This window comes from Ictalurus furcatus, chromosome 15 (genome assembly GCF_023375685.1).
Source record: "Ictalurus furcatus strain D&B chromosome 15, Billie_1.0, whole genome shotgun sequence".
Lineage (NCBI taxonomy): Eukaryota > Metazoa > Chordata > Actinopteri > Siluriformes > Ictaluridae > Ictalurus > Ictalurus furcatus.
In genome coordinates, this window is record NC_071269.1 from 5,600,149 (window position 1) to 5,623,820 (window position 23,672).

The 23,672-nt window shown below is 40.6% G+C and overlaps 2 protein-coding genes across 2 annotated transcripts in view; both read left to right on the forward strand.

Annotated features, from left to right (window-relative positions):
- Positions 1-13,200, forward strand: part of vdra (vitamin D receptor a) — a 74,394-nt gene extending 61,194 nt beyond the window's left edge. Inside the window, exons 7-9 of the mRNA XM_053642639.1 lie at positions 770-921; positions 1,750-1,866; positions 2,620-13,200. Of these exons, the coding sequence (XP_053498614.1) occupies positions 770-921; positions 1,750-1,866; positions 2,620-2,873 (523 nt within the window). The 3' untranslated portion in view covers positions 2,874-13,200. The remainder of the gene's footprint in view (positions 1-769; positions 922-1,749; positions 1,867-2,619) is intronic.
- A 1,720-nt stretch (positions 13,201-14,920) lies between these two features.
- On the forward strand, positions 14,921-18,657 carry LOC128619897 (zinc finger protein 660-like). The gene is made up of 2 exons (XM_053644396.1): positions 14,921-15,398; positions 17,237-18,657. The coding sequence occupies exon 2, from the start codon at positions 17,242-17,244 to the stop codon at positions 18,016-18,018; it is 777 nt and encodes a 258-aa protein (XP_053500371.1). The 5' UTR covers positions 14,921-15,398; positions 17,237-17,241; the 3' UTR covers positions 18,019-18,657.
- The last annotated feature ends 5,015 nt before the right edge of the window (positions 18,658-23,672 follow it).

The window sequence follows — 23,672 nt, forward strand, 5'->3', positions numbered from 1 at the left end:
GATGCTACAAATGTTGCAGTGATGTAATGGCTCTGTCTCCAAAAATAAAGGGGAGTTTTTGAATTGGGGTGCATCTCTCTCTCTCTCTCTCTCTCTCTCTCTCTCTTTGTGTCTGTCTGTCTGTCTATCTGTGTTTCTCTGTCTGTCTGTCTGTCTATCTCTGTCTTTTTCTCTCTGTGTCTTTTTGTCTGTATGTCTCTCTCTCTCTCTCGTTCTGTGTCTTTCATCCTCTGTCACTTTCTTTCTGTCTCTGTCTTTGTCACTCTCTCTCTGTCTAGCTCTCTCTCTCTCTCTCTCTCTCTCTCTCTATATATATATATATATATATATATATATATATATATATATATATACACACACTCACACACACACACAGTCCTTATTGAAATAAACAGTCCTCCGCAGAAATAAATGCAAATAAACCAATTTTTTTTTATAATCAGAATATTTTAATAACATGTCCAAAGTTATTGAACAACAATAACAAAAAAGGCTTTCATATAGTGAAATTAAAAATGCAGACAGAAAATGTATGCTGGGCACAATTATTGGCACCCTTTTTATGAATTTAAATTAGTTCTCACCTGTGCTTAATTTTCAGTGTTCACATGACCTGATTTAATCAGTGAATGATGGTTTTAGATAGATAGATGGATAGATAGATAGATAAGCAAGTGTAGAAAGAAAGAAAGAGGAAAGTGACTTGTCTCTCTCTGTCTGCCCACCCCTGCTCTCTCTCTCTCTCTCTCTCTCTCTTTCTCTCTGTCAGGGATCTGACTGCAGAAGATCAGATCGCTCTGCTGAAGTCCAGCGCTATCGAGATCATCATGTTGCGCTCCAACCAGTCCTTCAGTCTGGAAGACATGAGCTGGAGCTGTGGAGGACCCGACTTTAAATACTGCGTCAACGACGTCACCAAGGGTGAGAGAAACAAGTCCACGCTGCAGAATCCCAAATTAGAGGAAGGGCATAAATCATGTTTGTCTCAGTAAGACTAGAACACTTAGGGGTGTGCCGTAACGGGAATCTAATAAACGTCAGGATAGTGTGACATGCCCTGACATGAAGCCTCAACCCCTGCAGTTGATTATTGTCGAATAACAGCATGTCAGGACGGGTTTTACTCCTGTTATACCGCTGCAATTTCTGAATTAAAGACCAATATATTGATAAACAATATATACTTTTTATCCATTTATAGTTACATGTACTGTTGTGGAACATCTATGAAACAGGTTAGTTCCTGTTCTCACTTATGTTATAGCAGCTATAAACAGTTCAAAACTTTCTGGTGAAGTTAAAGAGACAAAAACAGTAAGTGTTGCACAAAACTGAAAGTTAGAGCTTTTCTCTGTTACTATGGAAACGATGATGTAGTTGATCCCCCCCCACAAAAGCTCACTGTGACTGAAATGATAGTGAAAGTAATCAGACACACAGCTATTATTCTTCTATTGAACCGATTATTAAAATGAATATTACAGACAGATTAGACCGTTCACTCGGACCAGCGACCACTGGTTTGCTCTGTTGTACCTGAGTGTGGTTTTTCCCCCCGAATCATTATGATTGATTAGGAGTGTTATTAGGCTTCATGTAACCGTAGCTCATGTTATTCACCGAGAGTGATGTTATTAGCAGCTCCTCTGTGTATCATATTACGCATACAGTTAAATTTGTGTGTGTGTCTGTGTGTTTATGTGTGTGTGTGTCTGTGTGTTTATGTGTGTGTGTATATTTACACTGCAGCTGGTCACACTCTGGAGCTGCTGGAGCCACTGGTGAAGTTTCAGGTGGGGATGAAAAAACTCAACATGCATGAAGAGGAACACGTGCTGCTCATGGCCATCTGTCTTCTCTCTCCAGGTGTGTGTGTGTGTGTGTGTGTGTGTGTGTGTGAGAGAGAGAGAGCGAGGGATGTGGTTTCTCACACACCCATAAACACATGAACAGTCCTGGTGGTTTTGATGTGGAGTTTGTGAAAGGTTTCAGACAGATCATATTTCTCTCTCCGTCACTCTGTTTTTCTCTACCTGTCCCTCCTCCTATCATCCTCTTATCACTCTCTTTATCTCTCTCTCCTCCTTCACTTCTCTCTCCTTACTCTTTAACTTCATTCACTCTGCCACTTAACTCTTTATTTATTGCACAAACTCACTTTCTTTCTTCCCACACTCATCTATCTATCTATCTGTCTATGCTCTTCTGCTTTCTCATTTATCATTCTTATTCAACATCTCTTCTTTCTTTCTATTGTTCCCCTTGTTCTTTCTTCGTACTCACTTTTATAATATTTCTTTTTCATTTTTTCACACTCTTTCCCTCTTCTTTTTACTTCCATCCATTCCTTCTTTCTATCTATCTCTCACTTTCTCCCCCCTCGCTCTCTATCTCTTTCACTCTCTCTCTCCCTTGCTCTCTTGCAATGTCTCTCACTTTCACTCCTCTGCTTGCTCTCTTTCTCTCTCACTGTCTGTCTCTCCCCCTTTCTCATTCTCTCTGTCTTTCTCACTCTCCACCTCATACTCTGTCCCCCCCCCGACCCGACCCTCAACTTCTCTCTCTCTCTCTCTCTCTCTCTCTCTCTCTCTCTCTCTCTCTCTCTGTTTTTCTGCTCAGATCGTCCCGGCGTGCAGGACCACGTTCGGATCGAGGCGTTGCAGGAGCGTTTGTGCGAGACGCTGCAGGCGTATATCCGTGTGCACCACCCAGGCGGCCGGCTTCTCTACGCCAAGATGATCCAGAAGCTGGCTGACCTGCGCAGCCTGAACGAGGAGCACTCCAAGCAGTACCGCTCGCTGTCCTTCCAGCCCGAGCACAGCATGCAGCTCACACCACTTGTGCTTGAGGTGTTCGGCAGCGAGGTGTCGTAGTGGCCAGGACGGTGTCTCCCACGGTGCCAGTCCAGCGCAGGGGCATGAGGGAGGCGGGAGGGGAGGGGGGGGGCAAGAGGTGTGCGGCACGGGGCAGAGGTGGGCCAGAGGACTTCTGGAGGAGTCCTCTTACAGCAGACTGTATGTGTGTGTGTCTGTGTGTGTCTGTGTTTGAGAGTGAGTACGAAAGTGAAAGTGTGTATGTGTGTGTCTCCAGGGCAGGAGAGTGCCGGGGGATGTCTGGTATCCCGTTTCGGGGAATTTGTAGAGGTGTTTTGTGCTTGTGTGTGTGTGGGTGGGTGTGTGTGTGTGTTAGTGTGAGGGGAGGGAGGGTCACATGTATAAGTCCAGAGAAGGGCTATGGGTTTTGGAAGCTAAAGGGGAATATTAAGAATGTACTTATGCATATATGAAAAGAAATATAAATATAAGCTAATAACTATATTTAAGAGAGATGCTTTCTACTAAATTGAAGCGTATGGCTGAGCGTTGTAAAATAGGATTAGCAGGCCTCTTTGGTTTGAGTGTGTGCGCGTGCTTGTGCGGAGAGATGTGTTTTGTTGTGTATATGAAAGAAACGGACACTAACAAGCAGCAGGCACATACACTGAAGTGAATGTTTGTATAGATAGGATATTTAATCACCACAAGAGAGCGAGCCCTCATTTGTAGATGAGACACTTTTTAAGGGTGTTTTAAAAGGTCGTCGTTTTTTTAATAAACGACACACGTTATTTTATATCTTATTTAAAGATCGTGTTGAAAAACTAGCATAGATTTGGAGCATTGCCCTGATGTGCCTTTGTTTCTTTGTTTAAGCTCCGCCCCACCCCTACCCAAGCCCCAGTAAACAAGCTCCGCCCCAAGCCAGTCAGAGCTGCTTGAACGAACCTCATGGAATGGTTCGAGAGACACGGTTTGATTGCGTATGTTGATGTATTTCCTTTTAGAACCCGAAAGTCAGGGTGACGGTGTTCGAGATACGCACATACTAAATCTATAGAAACTTTATGGTATCTTGACGAAATAGCTGAATATGGAGAAGTTTGCCAGAGCTTTGTTTTATGGTGCGTTCAAGTCCTCCTGGGAAGTTCGTGGTTACGAGGTGGAAAGTCGTAATTACGACGTCAGGCGTGTTCGAGTCACATTTTCTAGAAAATGAAGAACAAAGAATGCGCATCAGGTGTGTTTTTTTTAATCAATTTACGAAGCCACTGTAAACGTTAACCTAACATATTATATCGAAATTGTACAACGTTGTCGTATTTTGTGCAGGAAATTAGCTTGCTTTATTGTAAATGAAAAAAAGCCCGATAAAGACATGTTAAGAAATTTGCTTGTATTTCAATAACTTGCTGCATATACTAATTACATAATAACTGAAATCACCTTCTGAGACACGTAAACATTGAATTTCAGCTCGTAATTACGACTTTGTGATGGCGTTCATGCGCGTTCGACTCGTAAATACGATCTTTCCACTAAACTGCACCACTAAACTCTGGAGGACAGAGTTCTCACCGCGTACGGGTTTGCCAGCTGTCCCAACTTCCCGTTCAACTTCCGCCACAAATTCCACCTTCTTCGAATTGAATAAACTCATAAACTCCGACCACTTCTCTCTTTTTTTTTCTTTTTTTTTCCTTTTTTTTTTGGTTTGAAAAGGGAATGGTGTTTGCAATGACACAAAGCCAAAAACACAAGCCAGGTTTGCTGCTAAAGAGCTGCTACTGTAGAGAAAGACATGCCTCCTCGTCCCCCAGGGGCGGGACATGTACATTCTAGAGAACATTTCATTGGTAGATTAGTACAGGATGAGTCATCAAAAATTTGTAATCATTTTCCAAGAACTGAAAATGAGAATATCTCTGAAACTATTTTTTGCCTTTTTTTTTTTTTGTACTGGTGTCCATAACAATACGGTACCAGTACAAAAAAACGCTGAAACACCTCATTTGAATTCAGGAGCACTTTAAAGGCAAGGTACAAGACATATGCAGTTAAAACAGATGCACTTGGGAGTCTTGGTTGTGGTTTTTATTTATGTTTTTTTGTTTATTATTCTAATTGTAATTCACCTGACAAGCAGCAGGGGGCTCTAAAAATGACAATCTGCTCCTTTAACTAAGTATATTCTGTTACTTAATACCGAACCTGTGTATTTTATTTAATTTTTCGTATTACAGGTTTCCCATTAAATGCTACAAGCAGCAGTCCAATGCCCCGCCAGTTCCCCATCATTTCGCCAGTACACACCTGTACGTTTCAGATTGGGCGCTCCTCACCTCAGAATGTTTTGATCGGGGTTAATCGTTTTGTTTTTAGGACCGTTTTAGGTAGTTTACATTTTAGAAGACGTATCACGCCGCGTCAGTTTACGGCTTTTGTGCCGCTCTCTTGTGGTCGTACGTTGTAAATACCACTTTTATTATTCCTGTACATATTAAGTCTAATGAAAACAAGCATAGGCAAGTACTAAGATGATTCATTAGTTTAAAAAAAAGAAAAGAAAAGATGCTTGGGAGAAATATGCAAATATAATATTTTTGCTCTCTTTTTTTGTTTTGTTTTGCTTTGGAGGTTTTTTTTTTCTCTGAGGTGACAATAAGCTTTGACGACTTTATCTATTCATGATTGTTAGATGCGAATTCATCATTTGCTCTTACTTTAATCGTTACGATCTTATTATGATTATTATGAGATTTTTTTTCTGTCTTTCTTTCTTTTTTCCTGGTTTTTTTTTTTTTTTTTTTTTGCAAACCAACAAGACATCTCATACCATACTCTTGCTGCTGCACAAAGCCTTGCTAGAACTCTCAGATTTTTGGAGAAGAGACAGAATCATCACTTCTGTCCTCACCACAAATGCTGCCTGAAACCAATCAATCAACAGGGACATGAACTGACCCTGGAGCCCCTTGTGTATATCTACAGAAAATACACCGGTTACACCCGCACGCCTCCTCTTACGCCTACACTTCTGCCGTAATAGCGTTGTGGAAGACTCTTCGAAGCTTTAACTGCTCTGTGGAATTAAATGGAAAAACAGGAGGAATGATGGTGTCTGGCTGCTACAGGATGGAGCTGTGATGATTTTTGTTGCTGTTGTTGTTGTTGTTGTTGTTTTGTTTTGTTTTCCCAGCTCCTCTGTCCGGAAATTTTTCGTGTTAAAACTGCTTCATGAGAACAAAAAGCCAGACTGGAATGTTCTTCGTGAGGTACAAAATAGGAGCTTTCTGAGCGATGGACACAACTGACTCTCGACTGGGACAGCGGGACAGGACATCAGTGCCATCTAGTGGACTGGATGAATCTCTGCATACCCGTGTACATTCTACTATGTGTAAATTAAGCTTCGACCCGGATTCTTTCTAATGACTTTCTAAGGAGCATGTGCTTTGTCGTCCAGCGCTGTGAAAGGACACACGCGGAAATGGCTGCTGTTTCTACGTACAAACCTGTTTCACCTGTTTTCAGACACAGTGTTGTCGCCTCCGTAGCCTTACAGAACTCACAAAAACCGCCAGGATAACTCAAGAGAAACTCAACAAGGGAAACGAGGCAGTCATACACACACACACACACATATACAAACACATACACACATTTTTTTAGGACTACGTCCACCATGGTTTCAGCAGGGAAGAGTTCAGCGTTATGGGCAGTCTATTGCCTTAGCTAAGCTCAATAAGGCTGCTTTCACACTTTGCGTCTATTTTTTTTTCCCTTCTTCCCCCAACCACAAAAAGTGCTCCGTTACCGTTTCTATAATAATGGCTAATTCACAGGGACTTGTATGGTGAACACGCCACATAACCTAAACTTAATAATCAACAAATTGCAACCATTTATGGAAGGAGTCTCCAGTGCAAGCATTTTGTAACAGTCAGAGGAAAAGCTGTAGCTTTCTAGCATCTTCAGTATGGCGGACATCCGGTTTCTCGCTAATATGACAAAGCTGCAGGGTTTTTCATTTGTTTGTTTGTTTATTATGTAAAAGAACCCGTATAACAAGGCCAAGCGATTATAGCGGTTATAACAGAAGGAAATAACTTGTCTCGTGGACTTCGCACAACATTAAATGGACCTATAAATAAGTGGTCACCAACCCACCTTCCTTCTGTGAGAACTACCTTCCAGCAGGTTCCATCTCCAACCAAAATCAAGTGCATCTGTTTTAGTTGATCTTCGATGGTCAGGTGGGCGCAATTATGGTTGGCGGATCTCGAGGAACGGGGTCTTCAGATCTCGAGGAACGGGGTTGGTGACCATTGTGGTAAACGGATAAGAAAGGCATAAAATTGTAATCACTGGCGAATCGCTATTAGTATAAGAGGAAAGAAACGCTTCGAGATGTGCTGTTCTAGGAAAACGAATGAAAATCAACCGCAACTTGACCGACGCGGATTATTTTTCTTATAATAATTTGCCTCACATGTTATATTCCTTACCTAACTTTGGAATATTGCCAATGAAATATTTTCAAGTCAGCAGGTCTTTCTTTAACTCTCCTTATATTCGCTCACTAACCAGAATCATTTTTCACCAGCACTCTCTTGCAACCTGATTGGTCAGGAGATTTAAAGAAAGCACTTGATGTCAAGGAATGTCAAAGCACTTGACATCAAGGGGGGAAAAAAAAAAAGCTTAGTGTGAAAGCACCCTAAGAAAGAATCCCAAATGTATCTGGCACACGAGGGTTTACCACCCCCCCTGCTTCTTTCTCAACAGTGTAATCAATGATTTCGGTTGACGTTTTGTTGAATCAAAGTATTCCGAAGGCCCTGTTTTCAGTGTTCCCTCCACCGCAAGCTGTCTATCATACGTAGAACACCTGAATGTTGTGCAAAAGTGGGCGATCAGGCAAGTTAAGACAGCAGATGTGCAGACTTCTTGTCCTGTTTGGCGTTCCATGTGTTTGAGAAATTCTGGGACGCCACAGAGACCTCATTTGCTCTGGGCAGATTGATACTATAAAAAAAACAAAGTGTTCGTGTTTCAAAATCACCGGCCATCACAGTTTGGCTGCAGTCGTTAACGGTGATGCACCTGAAATGAAAACACGAAAGCAATGTGTGTGTCAGCGTTTAGAACCGAAGGTGACCTTTTTTTTTTGTACGTTATTCCTTCCTGAATCGTCATAAGCTAGTGGAAGGGGTTATCGTTCATTACTGAATTACTGGCTTCTGTGTTCATATGCTAACAAGTCTGGTTATTATATTATATGAGTATATGGGTGGGGCTAGGAAGAGGAAAGCTTAATTAATAGGACGGGTCGGCTTTGGGAGTTAGGGATAGGATTATTTTGCTGGATCATACAGGAGAACAAGCCAGTCTAGCCCCACCATTGTATTAGCAAGATCAGGCTCAGAGTTCTAATGAGGGTTCTAGTTATAATGAGTAATCTGGAAGGAAATCTGCTTGAGTTGTGTGTAGTGTTTCGGACTACAGGAGAGAGCAGAGGACTCTGAAAGCTGATTGTTTAAGGAGATACGCCGATAGGTGCCGTTTTTAACCAAAATGATCTACCTCTCCCATCCGCACATGTATTCAGTACACGATTGTGTTTCATTCATCGTTTTGTTTTTTTTTACTTTTTTTTATTTAAAAGAAATCAAACACACACACACACACACACACACACTAATCTCTTTCTTATTTATTCCTCTCCAACTGAAATGCTGGACTGTTTACCTCAAGGTTAAAGAGGTGCTCCAACTCTTGCCAGTTTCCTTAAAACCTGTTTCCTTTACATTCTGTGTGTAGCGTGGCAATGCAAAAACAGTGTTTCAGTTTCCGCTGGGCGCAGTGCGAATTTCATTTTGCTACTCGCAGTCAGTATTAGCTTTCTCTGGTGCCGCCTGGCCCGAAGCATTGACAACCAAACCGACTATGCTAATTGTGCTAGCTAGACTATTTGCACGTTTCTGCGATCGTGAAGGACACACAGCGTGTCCTTTTTCGCTGGATGATGCGTTACGCTCAGTGTCTGTGGTGATCCTGCTTTGCAGCCTCTGGTGAACTGTTTATTTCAAGCTCTGAAGGGTGTAAAGCGCTCGCTTGACTCGGGGTCGCTACGTTGCCGCTCCGTCTGTCTGTTTCTCTCTAATCACACATTCTGTCGTATAACCCTACGTTCGTACTAGCACGTGGCAGGCGACTATCCGTCGTCTTTCCGCGACTTTAGCAACAGGGTGTCAGCAAGACGTTTAAATCGAGATGTTCCCAATTCTATGCAAATTAGAAATCGCGGTGTAGTGGCAAATCCAAACGCCTGGCTCTAGCAGTTAATGAATGAATTTACCGCAATTTATTAACGCTTTCGTCTTATCTGGGTCTTATACGAACACTTGTTAAATGCATATAGAGGCATTATGGAGAAAAGGATGGAAGTAATAGAGGTCGTTGGTGTCTCTGGGGAGTGAACGTAGCTAGGACGGTCAGCTTGCACTGCTAATCTGCCAGTGAAGCTAGAACAAGACCTAGCACGTAACATTTCAATTAAAACAACCAATTTTCACACTGATTAGTGCGTTATTTCATTCGTGTTCTATTTCTCATCGGATCACAGGACAGCCCGACTTGTCGCCTGCTAGTGTGTGTACGTAGGGTAAGACAGATATCGCCTTGCGTTCAGTTATGCAGTTACGCAGAAAAACAAGGAAACGTTTCAAGCCTCATGTCTACCAAACTCACTCTGATTGTATTTATCGTTCACTCACACCTTGACGGATTCATTCAGTCGTCATGGCGTTGCTGCTCTCCTTTTCCGGAGGCTTCCTTTGCTGGTTCAATCCTCCTGTGCTACCTCCGTACAATGTTGGTTTTCACACACACACACATACACAACACACACACATCACGTATCAGCAGTCTTGCCTGTACAGCTCTCTCTCCTCTTTATCTGTCTTTGGAATTGTGTTGTTATGATTGTTTATAATATTTTGTTAAAAATCTAATCTGCATCTGATCTTTTTTCTTTTTTTTCTTGTTTTTTTTTTTTTTTGAGACATCTACATGCTAGCTCAGTTAACAGTACCTCTGTGTGCCTGAAACCCAAAGCCTTATTTGGGGAGAGTGTCAGGGTTAAAGTGGTGAGTTCTAACGCAAGAAGAAGTGCAGGACAGGTCCAAATGGTTCTGCCAAACAACATTTACATATAAACCTGCACTCCACAGCAAGACTGAACCACTGAATTTAGCGTTGGGGAATTGCTACCCAACCGATTGTTCTAGAACGAGAGTAAACGCTTTTGTTGCGGGTTCTAGAACCGGGGACTACAAAAGGCTGAGAGTTTTATAGCTCTGTAAGCCTGGTTGAGTCTAGATTATGGTTGTATATAGTCTAGGGATGCATCGATACCAGTAGTTATCTGATAGTCATACTTTTTCTCATAAAATTTGCTCTCATGCCAATATCTGATACCAGATGATGCACTGAGATGTAAGCCTGGTGCACGTCAACGAACAGATTGCACGAACTGACAGTGTAGATTTCACGAGCGTTTCACAACGCCAGATGAGCAAAAAGAACAGCTTGTACCCGGTATGCTGTTCTTGACGATCAGCCACTATTTGTCCTTGACAACGAGGCCTTCCAAACAAAACCCGCTCTCCACTGCAACCCTACTCGATCCAAGCTTACCATGTACCCTGGTCGTCCAAGTGCATGAACATGGCCAAGCCATGGAAACATAAACGTAAATTGTTCCACAATTGATTAACACGAAGGCAGGTTACTCATTTTGCAATCGATATCGATAAGTAACAAAAAAACAAAACTGGTCTGGAAATCAAAACAGTGGTATCGATGCATCCGTAATATAGTCTGAAGGAAGTCCAAAGCCAAACTCGGGAGGGAAAGCTCACGAAGGAAAGCTGCAGATCCACGCACTCGTCTCAGACAGACATGTGGAAAGACAAAGTCCTGGAGTCAGCTGCCTTACTTTTGGTCTTAACATTTTAATCTTATTTTCCTCGAAGCTGTGTGCATTAGGTCTGTCTGATACATGACTGACATACATACATACATACATACATACATACACATACATATACAAGACATACATACACTGTATACTGTACAGCTGCATGTGCATTCTCTCAGGTACAAAGCTGAGCATGGTGTTTTATTATCATTTTGAAGCAGAATAGTCAAAAATATCTAGAAAATGTTAAAGGAAAATGTTTCTTACTATGTCATATTCATGCTGCCAATAAGAAATACCATGCATTCATCTAGTGAAGGTCAGATATGCAATATGTAAGACTTACTGCGCATTGATTTAATCGTGAAATTTATGACTCAGGCTTTAAAAAAAGAATACATACAAAGACAGAAACAAACCATATATATATTTGTATCACTGTTGTATCATTTTCAGAATGTGGTCATGTGTACAATGTGGATAATGAAATTGCAAATCAGTACGAGTTTTGTGCTGAGCCTGACCCAGTTCTGTCTGAGACCGATCCGCTGGAGATACAGGTGCACTCTGAATGGTCAGGTTTTCCCCTGAACTTTTTCACATCAGCATATGTACTGAACACATACGTACAATAAAATACCGTCTACTGCCATACTTATCCGTCCAGGTTTGGATTAATCTCCTAGCATTCAGAATTCAAGGAAACTTGACAGTTGTTTTTATCGGGCTCAAGATCCCAGATCATACACGTTCAGAAGAAAGGGTTCTAAACTGTACGTTTACTTGTCACTCTTAAGGATATATCTTTTGTACCATTTAGTATGTATTTTTTACAATAAAGATTCATTTTCATGTGCAGCTTTGAAGTATTACTCAAAACGCTAGGTACAGGATTGGTCCTTGAGGTTCAATTATGTGAAACTACATCAACAGTACCATGTCTTGTTAAAGATGCACAAGATGTATACTTGCTTGTCAGTGGAGTGGTACTGTCGAGGTACAGTTTAGTACCCTTTATTTTTCTGAGCGTATGTAACCAGCAATTCAAAGTTAACCGTTTTGTGGATTTCCTGATTACTCAGAGGAGGGAAAGCCTGACCGTTAAGTTCCACCTGGACCAGTTGTGGGTGATGTGGATTTTAGTGGACCATTCCTTAGCTTTCCTAAATACAACTTCATGAACACTTTGGAATTGCGTGGTTTCTCCAGGAATGGATCTTAAAATGTCTGGTTAACAAATTCTGAAATAATCAAGGTCATTGATGGAAAAAAAAATGTATGTGAACCATAATGAAGATGACAAAAGCATAACTGGAAGAAGGTTCTCCATGCAAGTGAGCAAGTGCTCCTGGATCTCATGAGAATTCTGAAAGGATTTCAGCTTCCATCATCCCACAGTAGTTGCTCTGGCAATGAGTGGGTGTCCTACAAATATCTCGAGACTCCTCAAACAAGTCATGAGGAACCCTCAAGAAGAACGGAAGTGTTCGCTGGAGGTTAAGAAACCACGTCGCGCCTTAAAAATGCTAATGCTGAGCGGTCCAGGTTTGGTTCGGACAAGTGACCACAACTGCCAGAAAGTCAATGGTGTGATTTCGAGAGAGGTGTGTAACGCACAACTGCACGGTTGTAACCCACAGATGCCTGGGTTTTGTCGAGCCTAACTTGCAAGTGACGTTGGATAAAAGCGTCGACCAGATGAATCAAGGAATCATGTTCTCAGAAAGTTCTACAGCAAAACATCAAGATGTCTGAGGAAGATCTAGAACTCAGACTTAACATCCCAAGATACCTCAGAAACAGTGCAAGATTGATAAGGCACTACAAAAAGCATCTGGTTGAAGAGGTTCCTCAAATCTTTAAATACAAGGATTCACATGTATCACCATCAGTGACCTTTATTATTTTTTCTCTTTTTTTAAAACAACTTATCTAAATATATGCACTTTATTGATTTCCTCCTATGAAGAGAGGAAGATTCTGAACCAGATTTTAGGATCTGTTTGTGCAGAAATCCCGATCATTGCAGAGGGTTCATGACTGTTTTTTTTTGTTTTTTTTTTCTTTTTCCTGATGCCTGTACAGCTAACTCACATACATGCAAACATTGTAATCTCATCTTGTGTATTTCTACAATCCCAAGCTACTCGATATTAAGCTAAAACACTCGCATAGAGCTTGTGTCAAATACCATGCAGACTCAAACGGCTAGGCTTAACGTTGTAAAGGTATTCATGCTCGAATCAACTATTATTGCCATATTGCCGTAGATTCTGTCCTCGTCCATTTTGTGTTGATGACTCTCTTACCTTGCTGAAAGTCGTTCCATTACACCTTTATTTTGTGCTTTGTATGTAGTAAAATAAATGTTTTGAGAAAATAAACAGCTGTAAATAGTGATGCAAAAGGTGCGGAGTTCATTTTGTGAATTGACTCGTGTCCAGAGGAGGAAATATTTTATCATTGTAATGCACTAAAAATCCTGTATATAAGTTTGTATATTATAAGGTATATACATGGGTTTTGTTTTTTTTTACACTGGAATATTGGTGAACAAAGGTGCTCAGTGGGGTGGAGGTCAAGACTCCTGCCATGTCTTCATGGAGCTCACTTTGTGCACAGGGGCATTGTCATGCTGGAACAGGTTTGGGCCTCTTAGTTCCAGTGAAGGGAAATTGTAATGCTATGGCCTACAAAGATAGACAATTCTAGACAATTGTGTGCTTCCAATTTTGTGGCAACAGTTTGGAGAAGAACCACATATGGGTGTGATGGTCAGGTTTCCACAAACCTTTGGCCATACTACAGTGTATATTCGTTCTAAAGAGAATTTAATTGGATAAACACAAGACTAGTACAGGATAACGTATGAAAGATTTGTAATCACTTTTCCAGAAGCGATGAAGTACAAAATTAAAATGTTATATTATCACAAATTCATTGGTGTTCATAGTACTAAGGGACAGGTACAAAAAGCTCCACCAACTTGTGTGTAGAAAATGTGTATTAAGCTCTATGTGGGTGTGTTACATCAAAGGATTTTTAGATATTAGAATAAATACTGTGTTTTGGGCTACTGACCCACTGGGAATGTTAAAGGGATCAAATGATGATTTAAAAAGTTCATTATTTTGTTTATTATTTGTAATAGAATAGGTCAACATGCTTTAATGTTCAAAAAACACATTATTTTTCACATACTGTACATTATTGCAGTACCTCTATTCCCCATCTGTCTGAAACGCTCCGACTGAGTCATGGTTTTTCCAAAGCCCCTCTTTCCGAACAGCCCAGAGTGCTCTGATTGGCCAGCTGACTGACTGTGTTGTGATTGGCCAAAAACCTCAAGCGTGTGTCAGAAATGTAACGCCCCTTACCATAATCACAAGCTTCAGCTTCCAAGGCTTCTAAAGCAATTATAAACACAGTAAATAACATCATCAGTTTTACCGTATCAATTTGATCCCGAGTCAGATTCTGAAAATGCGGATGATCGAGCAGATCAGTTGGAAGCGACTTTGCGAGCATGACTTGAGCAGAACGTTTCACAGCGGTAAGTTTTTATGTTGTAACTCTCTTACCTTTCAGATACGATGGTATAACGGTTTAATTTGTCTTCTTCACTGTAACAACTTTATGTCCTGAAGTGACAGCATAAAATACAGTTTTACAAAAAATTACAATAATTAAAAATTGTTAAATTATGGTGGTATTATGCTGATATTTCAAATTGCGACGCAGACGTTTGTGGAAGCAATATCTGGACTTGAATCGAGGTGTTTCTGGCAGGTCTGGAGCAGTGTTTGATTGAATAAATCCCTTTTTGGGAGACAATAAGCTTTGTAACTTTTCAGATTTTATACATGCACAAACCGATACAATATACACTAAAGGAAAAGGAAAACCTTAACAAGCATCACATGACCCCTTTAATGGTGTTACAGTATTACAAACAAAGTTTTAGTGGACCATAGTGAAATATCTCATTAAATAAAAAAAAAAATTCACAGAGGATCTGATGTGGTGCTAACTAAGATCATCAAACATGTTTTGGCAGCAACTGAATTATTTCCTGACTTTAACCTCATTTATGCGTTAGGACTAAATAATCAATGGAGATTAAAGTGAATGAATGAGGGCTTGCTAAGTAACATGTTTATGTGTAGCTCCGCCCACACCGGAAGTGGCGAAACGCTTAAGGGGCCCCTTGTGCGAGTAGAGGGGGCAGTCTTGCTTGTTTTTATGCTTTTTTTCCCCCCCCGAACATAATGAGGAGATAAATACACAAGACGGCGTCGTTAATAAGTACCGGTTATATTTACAGAAAGGCGTTACAGTTGTTGTTTTTTCCCCACACGGTGTTTCCTGTCATGTAGTCGCGTGCGCATTTTAAGAAGTCAGCCGCGGGAAAGTTTGTTTGCGTTTTAGCTTGTTACTAGGTATCTGAGCTGGCAAAAATAGCAAAATAAAAGTGTCCCCGTTTCTAAAACACGTCCGAAACCTGAATTCTGCGCTTTTTCTTTGTCTTCCATGAGCAATATTACTGTGTGAGGGAGAAACCCCCCGTCTTTAGACTGCTCTTCGACTGTTTTCAGGAGGTGAGCATGGCTTTGTTTGTTGTTCTACACGTTGCTCGTGCACAGATTTTAACATTGTGAAGTTTGCATGGTGTAAATAGCCTACTGTTTAGCAAATGTCTCAGTGTAGTTTGCAGTCGCTTTGTGTGATCTTAAATGCTGTGCGTTTTTGTTTGTTTGTTACAGCACGTGCTCTGGTCTTGTAAAGAAAAACATGCATCCACTTATTAAAATCAAATTTCCCCATCATCATCCTGAAAGTTGCCATGGTGATTTCTTTAGCGTTCCTATCTATTGCATCTTTTTTTGTGACATGTGCAACAATAAAAAAAACATTTATAATAAAATGCTTCTGACCGCGAGGATTATATAAACAGACTGCAAAAGGAAGGTGTGCGCCCGGAAGTGCTTCTTTAGGATCTTCCGGTCTGGTGCTTGTTTTCTCGGCTGTCCTTATTCTTCAGATCACTGCTAGTGGTGTATAATCTGAAAGAAAGCTTATCAGTATTAGTATAGGGGTTCAAAGGTTTTGGGATTTTTAAGCACTCAGCATTGTATCTTTATTTTATATTTTTATAAAGGGTTATTTACCAGTAAAAGATAATTTGATCTGTTTGTAAAACTTGTTAAAGAAACATTTCTCACAGAAAGCACAAAAATACAGTACTGACCACCAAATTAGCAGCAGAATCACTAAAGACGTCATGACCATTTGAATATAAAAACATTGAATGTTTTTCAGGGTGGAGTTTTCCTTCAGGTCACGTGCGGTAACGTCACTATAAACTAGGCTTGATGAGATGTCGCAAGTTTAAAAGTGTCATTGTGCTCTTCTATCTGATGAGGGGACTGGGTAGCAGTCCTCCATAATGCTTATCCTACACAGGGGAGTATGGAGCCTATCCTAGGGAACTCGAGGCACAAGGCGGGGGACAGCCTGGATGGGGTGCCAACCCATCACTGGTCACAATTCCACACTATGGACAATTTGGGAATGCCAACTAGCCTACACGGCATGTCTTTGGACTGCGGTAGGAAACCCCGACGCACAGGGAGCACCCACACAGGAAGTGCGAGACAAACGTGCTAACCTTAAAACCACCGTGCCCCGAGACTGGTATCGCTGAGAAATTTATCAACAAGTGGAGATCTCATTAAAAAAAATGAAGGCAACTGATGTATTTTCTTTAAATAAATGTTTAACTGCTGCATCGGGCCACAATCCCTGGTTTGATTCTGAGCTCGGGTTAGTATCTGTGGAGTTTCACATGTACTCCCTTTATCTGGGTTTCCTCCACGTTCTCGACTTTCCTCCCACTTTCCAATAACATGCAGGTGGTCTGGCAAAATTGCCTCCAAGTTTTAAATGTGTGTGCGCACACTTTGATGCGTCCCATCCAGAATGTGTTCATCCCACATACCCAGTGTTCCTCGGCTGGGCGACATATCCACCACGACGCTGACCAGGGTTAGAAAAGAGGTTCCCGAATATGAATACTGAATAGGAAAAATGTAAACTGCTGCATGTACAGCCTTAGATGGAGTTGTGTATAGTGACGTTCATGATGGGTTTTTGCCATTTTCCATCCTTGCAGAGGAAATACTGTATGCTTTTACATTTAGAGACAGCTCATGAAACAATAACTTCTTGTCTTGTCTAGTAAATATTTTGCCAGAGAGCATGTTTCATTGGTTGTCCTGTAACCTGTCTATGATTTGTGTTACTGTGGAGCAGCCAGTGATGCAAAAGAGGGCAGTAACCATAGAAATATGTTTTAGAGAGAACTTTTAGGGAGATTTTGTTCAGTTGATTATTTTCAAATGTACATGTCCAATGATAATTTTTTTTGTGTTTCTAGCTGTCATGTCTGTGAAGTTCAAGTCCGAGGCTGAACCGATAGCTATAACCAGAGCAGCTCGCCGCAAGGCTGAAGGAAAGCAGCTCAAAAAGCCTCTGAAATCCCTGGTGGAGCCCATGCTCCTGGCACCACAGCTGCTCGGTGGGCTGGGGCAGTATGTATGCAGTGTGTGCGGTGACACGTTTGCGTCGCTGGCACAGCTGGCCAGACACGTGCAGTTCCACGATCGTGACCGGCCGTTCCCGTGCGCCATTTGTGGAAAGCGTTTCCTGAGCCGCAGCCACCACGATGAGCACCAGCGAGTGCACACGGGTGAGCGGCCCTTCCCCTGCGACCGCTGCGAACGCTCCTTCACCACCCACCACAACCGCAAGCGCCACCAGATGATCCATGACAAGGAGGAGGCATACCGCTGCACCATTTGTGGTGTGCTCTTCTGCCAGGACCACCAGCTTGGCAATCTCAGCGGCATCATCCGCGTGCTCAAGCAGCAGGAAAACACGAAACCAGTTATGAGAATCAAAACCAAGATCAAGCTCGAACCGGATTCCGCAAACGAACAGGAACAAAAGGTCAGGAAGAACAAAAGGCGTAAGCATAAATATTCCCATTTTGAAGAAGACTCTTCCCATTTTGCCGAAGAAGAAGACAACAGCAGAATGTCATTCCACTCTGACGTCTCACCGGTTCCTAACAATAAAGAGGCACATGTTCCTGAAGCATTGCACAGAGCAACTCCAAGGATAAGGAAGATTGCCTATGACATGGAGGTTATCCTGTAAACCACGGGTTACTGAAGTATACCCTCTCCTGCATATTTTAGTGTAAGTAGCAAAATACTAATATGTGCAGGACAGGGGGTTCTCCAGGACCAGGGTTGGGAACCACTACTGTAAACCATCACCTGATGATGCAGTAGTGTGATATGAGAATGTGTGGTGCATCGTAGTGCTCCAAAATAGAATGAAAACGGTGGTTAGTGCAAAAGCATGATAACTATAGCTATACCTTTGTTTTTTGATTGTACTGAAACAGACTAACCTTTATAAAATACTACAACACTCTAACAGCAAATATAGATTAACTGACCGCTCACACAATTCAGTAGTTTTTTTGTTTGTTTGTTTTGTTTTCACAGATTATATTTTTATGGCAACATAGATCATTTTGCTTCCATACTTATGAATCTTGTATGCTTTTCCTTTTGACACATTTTTCTTACATATATGAAATGAATCTTATTCCTCCTACATAATTATGTGCATGACACTCTAGCATATTTAGTTACACTGAATAATTATATCTAATTAAAAAAATCCTTATTTAGCTACTGTGTTCGATATGCTGAGATTGCTGTCTTTTTCTTCTTCTGTCTTTGTAGACCTCTGACTGTAAGAGTAATCAAAATAAATTTAGTTTGTATCACAGCTTTACGTGTTTGTTATTTCACAAAGGTGTGTGTGTATAGATAGATAGATATATTATATTATATTATATTATATTATATTATATAAAGTCTCTCAGCAGCTGCAGTGATACACTCGGTCGTTTTTTAGGGGATTAAGGCGGTAACCCTTCCCTGTAAGGGTGCAAGTGGAGAGACTCTTAAGCAATATTATCAATTTAACAGCTCCTGCAGGATTTTGCTATTGCTGAAATTAATGCAAAATTACTCCAAGCTATTCGGAGTGAGGTCATCTGATATGAGATGACATCATCACAATGCGCCTTCAGTCAACGTCCTCTTCGATTTACAAGCATCCTACATGAGTACAGCTAAAAAGTCACCAACAAACATCACTGCAAAAGACTGCACAATTATTTTGTGCAGTTACTATTTCACCAATTAAAGTTGTTTTAAGTTGTATTGCAAATTTTGGGGAAAGAAGCCGCAGCAAAATCAAGGTTTTTGGCCAGAATTATCAATTTAACTAAAAAACATTGCAAAATCCTGTATGGACTGATTAAATGGGGGGGTTGTTGCTTGCTCTCAATCTTCAGGAACTCTACTGTTGCCTTTAACCATGTTGTGTTTCCCTGGAGGATAAATATGAAGTTGCACAGACATCATAAAATCTATTTGTCATACATTACTCTGGGGGGAAGCTTTCAGATGATTGTTAACTTGCAAAAGTTGTTAACACACATCTGAAACATTTGTCAGAAGTTGGACCCATGAGCACTATGTACACACAGTGAGGAAGATGGTGAAGGAAAGGGGTTTAATAGACTCTTGAGGTTGTCAAGTTTAAAAATCACCACTTTCCAAAAAGAAACAAGCTGTTTGGAATTATTGCCAGAAAGAAACTTGTTAAGGGCCTCTTGTTGAAGGAGACCGATGGCATCAAGAATTCTTCTTAATACTTGGAAACATCAACCAACCTTATAGACTGCCAGGAGGTTCTTGGTCATAGATAGAGCTTTCCATAATATGATGAGGCAAGCCTACTTGTAAATTAAACTCAAAATGATTTTTGTTTGAATGTTAAACCAACAGAAAACCTGTGGTCTGAACTGAAGATAGTAGCCCACTTGCACAAAACTGAGACTGTAATGGTTGTGAAAATGTTGTGCATGCAGGAATGACCCAAGAACCTCTACAGCATCCCTAGGTGGACATTACAGGAAGGGACTTGGTACTACTATTTATTTGATTTATTTATTTAAAATATCCTTAAAATACTACTTATTTCTTTTGATATATCCTTACTAGAACTGTTGTATTATGAAATTGATCTTTATACGTTTAAATCACGTCTGGTTGTACAATTCAGGTATTGTATCACTAGATGGCACTCTTACACCTTTAAATGACTAATACGGGTTGCAAGTACAATCGAATATCATTTTTAATGTTTCAGGAACGCATGTGACATAGTGATGTGGTCAGTAAGGGGCCGTCTACAAAGTGCATGACCTAGACAACTTTGTAGGATTCTACCACGTAGTTTTGGAGTATTCAGTTACAGCCAGGTGCACAGACGTTTTGGGGGACAGGTGCTCAAGTAGAGAAAAGGGGCACACCGCTCATATTTATTTCTAAATAATAATAATAATAATAATAATAATAATAATAATAAAGTTACACACTGCAGAACATATTTTAATTACTTACACATGTATTTATTTATTTATTTTAATACCTATACACTCATGCAGATGTTTAATACTCAACAGATTTCTAGAAAATGTTTTAACTACGTACGGGAAAAAAATTTGTACACAAGGGTGTAGGTTTGCATATGGACGGTAGGGACATGTCTGTATCAATATTTTGGGAGGGCAGAATTGTCCCTACCAATATTTGTGCGAACTCGTTCGCATTATCTTTGGAGTGAAGTCATGTCAACTCCATAGCATACTCTCCCAGAAGCTCCAGGAGTTAGGCATGCTAGCCTTTACGTGCAAATATCGACTCTGCACTTTTCTACGCTTGGCTGCTGTCTCCATTTCTTATAAACTGAGCTGCTAAAATATATCAACGAACTTGCGTTGAGTATGGGCGCAACCAAGTGTACAATTGGAGGATGGGCACACACATATTTTCCTTAACAAACGGAAATATATTAAAAAGGAATATACATAAATAAATAGAACAGATGAAGAAAAGACAGATCCGCTTTCAGGGTTCATTAAAGGGGGACATATAGAAAATATTTTGTACTGTATATTGGGGGGGGCATGGAGTACAGACACGGAGGCGAGGGCTGATCAAGGCTGTCAGTCCATACCTCAAGCATGGGCATAAAATTTTGATTTTCAGATGACTTTACTCCCTTTCCTCTATTGCCTGCACGGCACAGCATACATAAAGTATTTTTCCCATGACAACACGTTTTGTACTTTGTAGATATGCCACCAAAAAAATAACGAGACATCGGGAGCTTTTTCCCCACCCAAAGCGTAAGTAATAGGTAGTAAACTAACTGTCCAGTAGCCACATTGATTTAAAATGAAAACCTGTTAGCGACCAAACGTCACCAGCCTTGCACTGCGGAAAGTGATGTCAACTTATGTTAGTTAACCGTGTTAACTAGCGTTAACTAGCAGCTAACCCTGGCTTCTGTCACCTGCAGGCTAGCAGTCAGGTTGCTAGCTGGAACATAAAATAGGTGCATATATGAAATTATGTTGAGTTGAATTGTAGTCTAGAAACCCCATGAAAATGTCATCATTTAATGAATGAGTTTGTATGCAGGAAACGCAGCAGCAGGCTGAAGTAGAGCAGGATGAAACAGCTGTGTCTTCAGGGTTTCGGGTGAGGTCCTGAATTATATTTGGGAATTGTAGGGAGGCATCAGCATTAAAGTCAGTCTTTAGGATGTTCAGCAAATATACAGTATAACCTTTGAAAGTCAACATATTGGTCATGAGGTTGTTTTGAAAAAAATCTTACATCAAAACAACATAAGATCCTATTCACTCAATATTAACATTTCCCTCAAAAATAAATGGGATCCAAAGTTAACAAGTAATTTCATAGTTTACTTTCTTTTAGTCTTTGATCTGTTGCTTTGTATAATTTGTATTTAAATGTAAATACAGATCTTAATGTAAATATAGATGTTATATTTTAATAAACCAGTTGGTTGTCAACATTAAACAGTCCTTTTTTTCCGGGGTGGTAGGTGGGTGTCCCACCTTATTTAAAAAGATTAATATCATATCACTTTGACGCAGTACATTTATTTGTAACAGAACATGGTAATGTTACTGTGAAAAAAAACACCTTTTTTTTTCCAAAAGTTAAATGTTTATATAAATATAACATCAAAACAATGGCATTAAGGCATCAATAACTTCTTATGAAACATTGTTTAAAGTCCTCAAGCAATTGCTCAAGACAAACCAATAAAATAATAACAAAAGACAAGAAATTAATGAAGTAGCCTAGTAAAATAAATAAAATAAATAAAATAAAAAAGATAAAATTTAAGTACCGGCAATATAATAAAATATTTCCAGTCAGTCTGGTGTTTAACAGCTGAAGTAAACATTCAGAAATTGAAAATAATGCAGTCAAATGTTAAATAAAACCACTTAAATTACTCATTGTCTTCATTTTCGATGAAGATAGTATGCTATTGTATAATACACTATTAAATAAAGCTAATAAATGTATCCAGGTGTAGTGAGGCGTGCGCCGTGATTAAAACGTCACCATTATTAACGACGTGGCCAATGAGTTATCTCCCTAGCACAGTTCATTCATAAAGCTGCTGTTTATGCCTCACGGAGTGCGTAATGGTCGAAAACCCGCCCTTTCCTTTAGTTTCTACGGACTACAGAGGTATGTGTTTTTATCTTTGTCGCTTAGCTGTTTGATGCTAGTGTTGCCCACTTATATCATGCGATTAACTTGTTTAGTGTGACGTTGGGTTACCGAGACTGTGTGCATGTGCGGTGTGCCGTCAGGGCTAACATCTGTGCAGCAGGGCAGTTTAACGTAGCCCCGGTCGGAGCGCCAGCTCTTGCTGTCACAACAGACGTTATCATCCATCCATCAATCCATCCATGATATATACCGCTTATCCTTTTCAGGGTCACGGGGAACCTGGAGCCTATCCCAGGGAGCATCGGGCACAAGGCGGGGTACACCCTGGACAGGGTGCCAATAGACGCTATCATATGATTTTCATATGTGCCGTCGTGAGTATTATGTCATCGGAACACGGTAGGTAAAGTGTTCAGTTCTATTATTAAATGATCTCGCATGCTTTCCAAATTGAGGATGTAACACCTGTTTGGTCTTAGGGTCGTTGATTTTGCTTTTTTTTTTTTTTTTTAAGGCGGGCTGAGTGAGTGCGATTCTTTGCTGCAACTTAGGCTTTACCTCACTAAGGGTCGTTATTATTGCTGTGTTTATTTGCAGTGAATTTCGTGGGTATGATTCTGATCGGTGGGGTTCTTTTCCCTTTTGTACAGCTGGTGCTGTCGGTCTAGCACCAGCTGTCCTGTGCCCTTCACACAGGAAGCCTCAGTCCTCCTATGATTATTATTGTTAATTTCTTCTTGTGCCTGTTTTATTTGACCAATGCCTGACTGTGTTGGTTGCTGTTTTTAAACAATTTTTGGCTAGTCTTTTTTACCTTCAACTAAAATGTATTTTTGTATGGAAACCCATGCCTCTTGCCTTTTCTAAGTGGATCATATTTGTGTGCCATTGTTTGGGTTGTTTTCCCCGTTTCCTCGGGGTGGCGTAGTCGTTACGAACTTGCGTCTTGCTACACATGCAAGAGAATTGAGTTGTATTCGCGTTTTCTTGACAGTATTGTTATCTTTAAACATATCACACCAGCAGCCGGCAGGGCTGTAATCCCTGTGATACGCAAATCTATTTTTTCAGCGAGTTATAGTCCTACAACCCTAATTTTTTTACGTAATTTCTCGAAATGACTTGTTATAGGTTAGGTTATTCCCCAAATACCTGAATAGT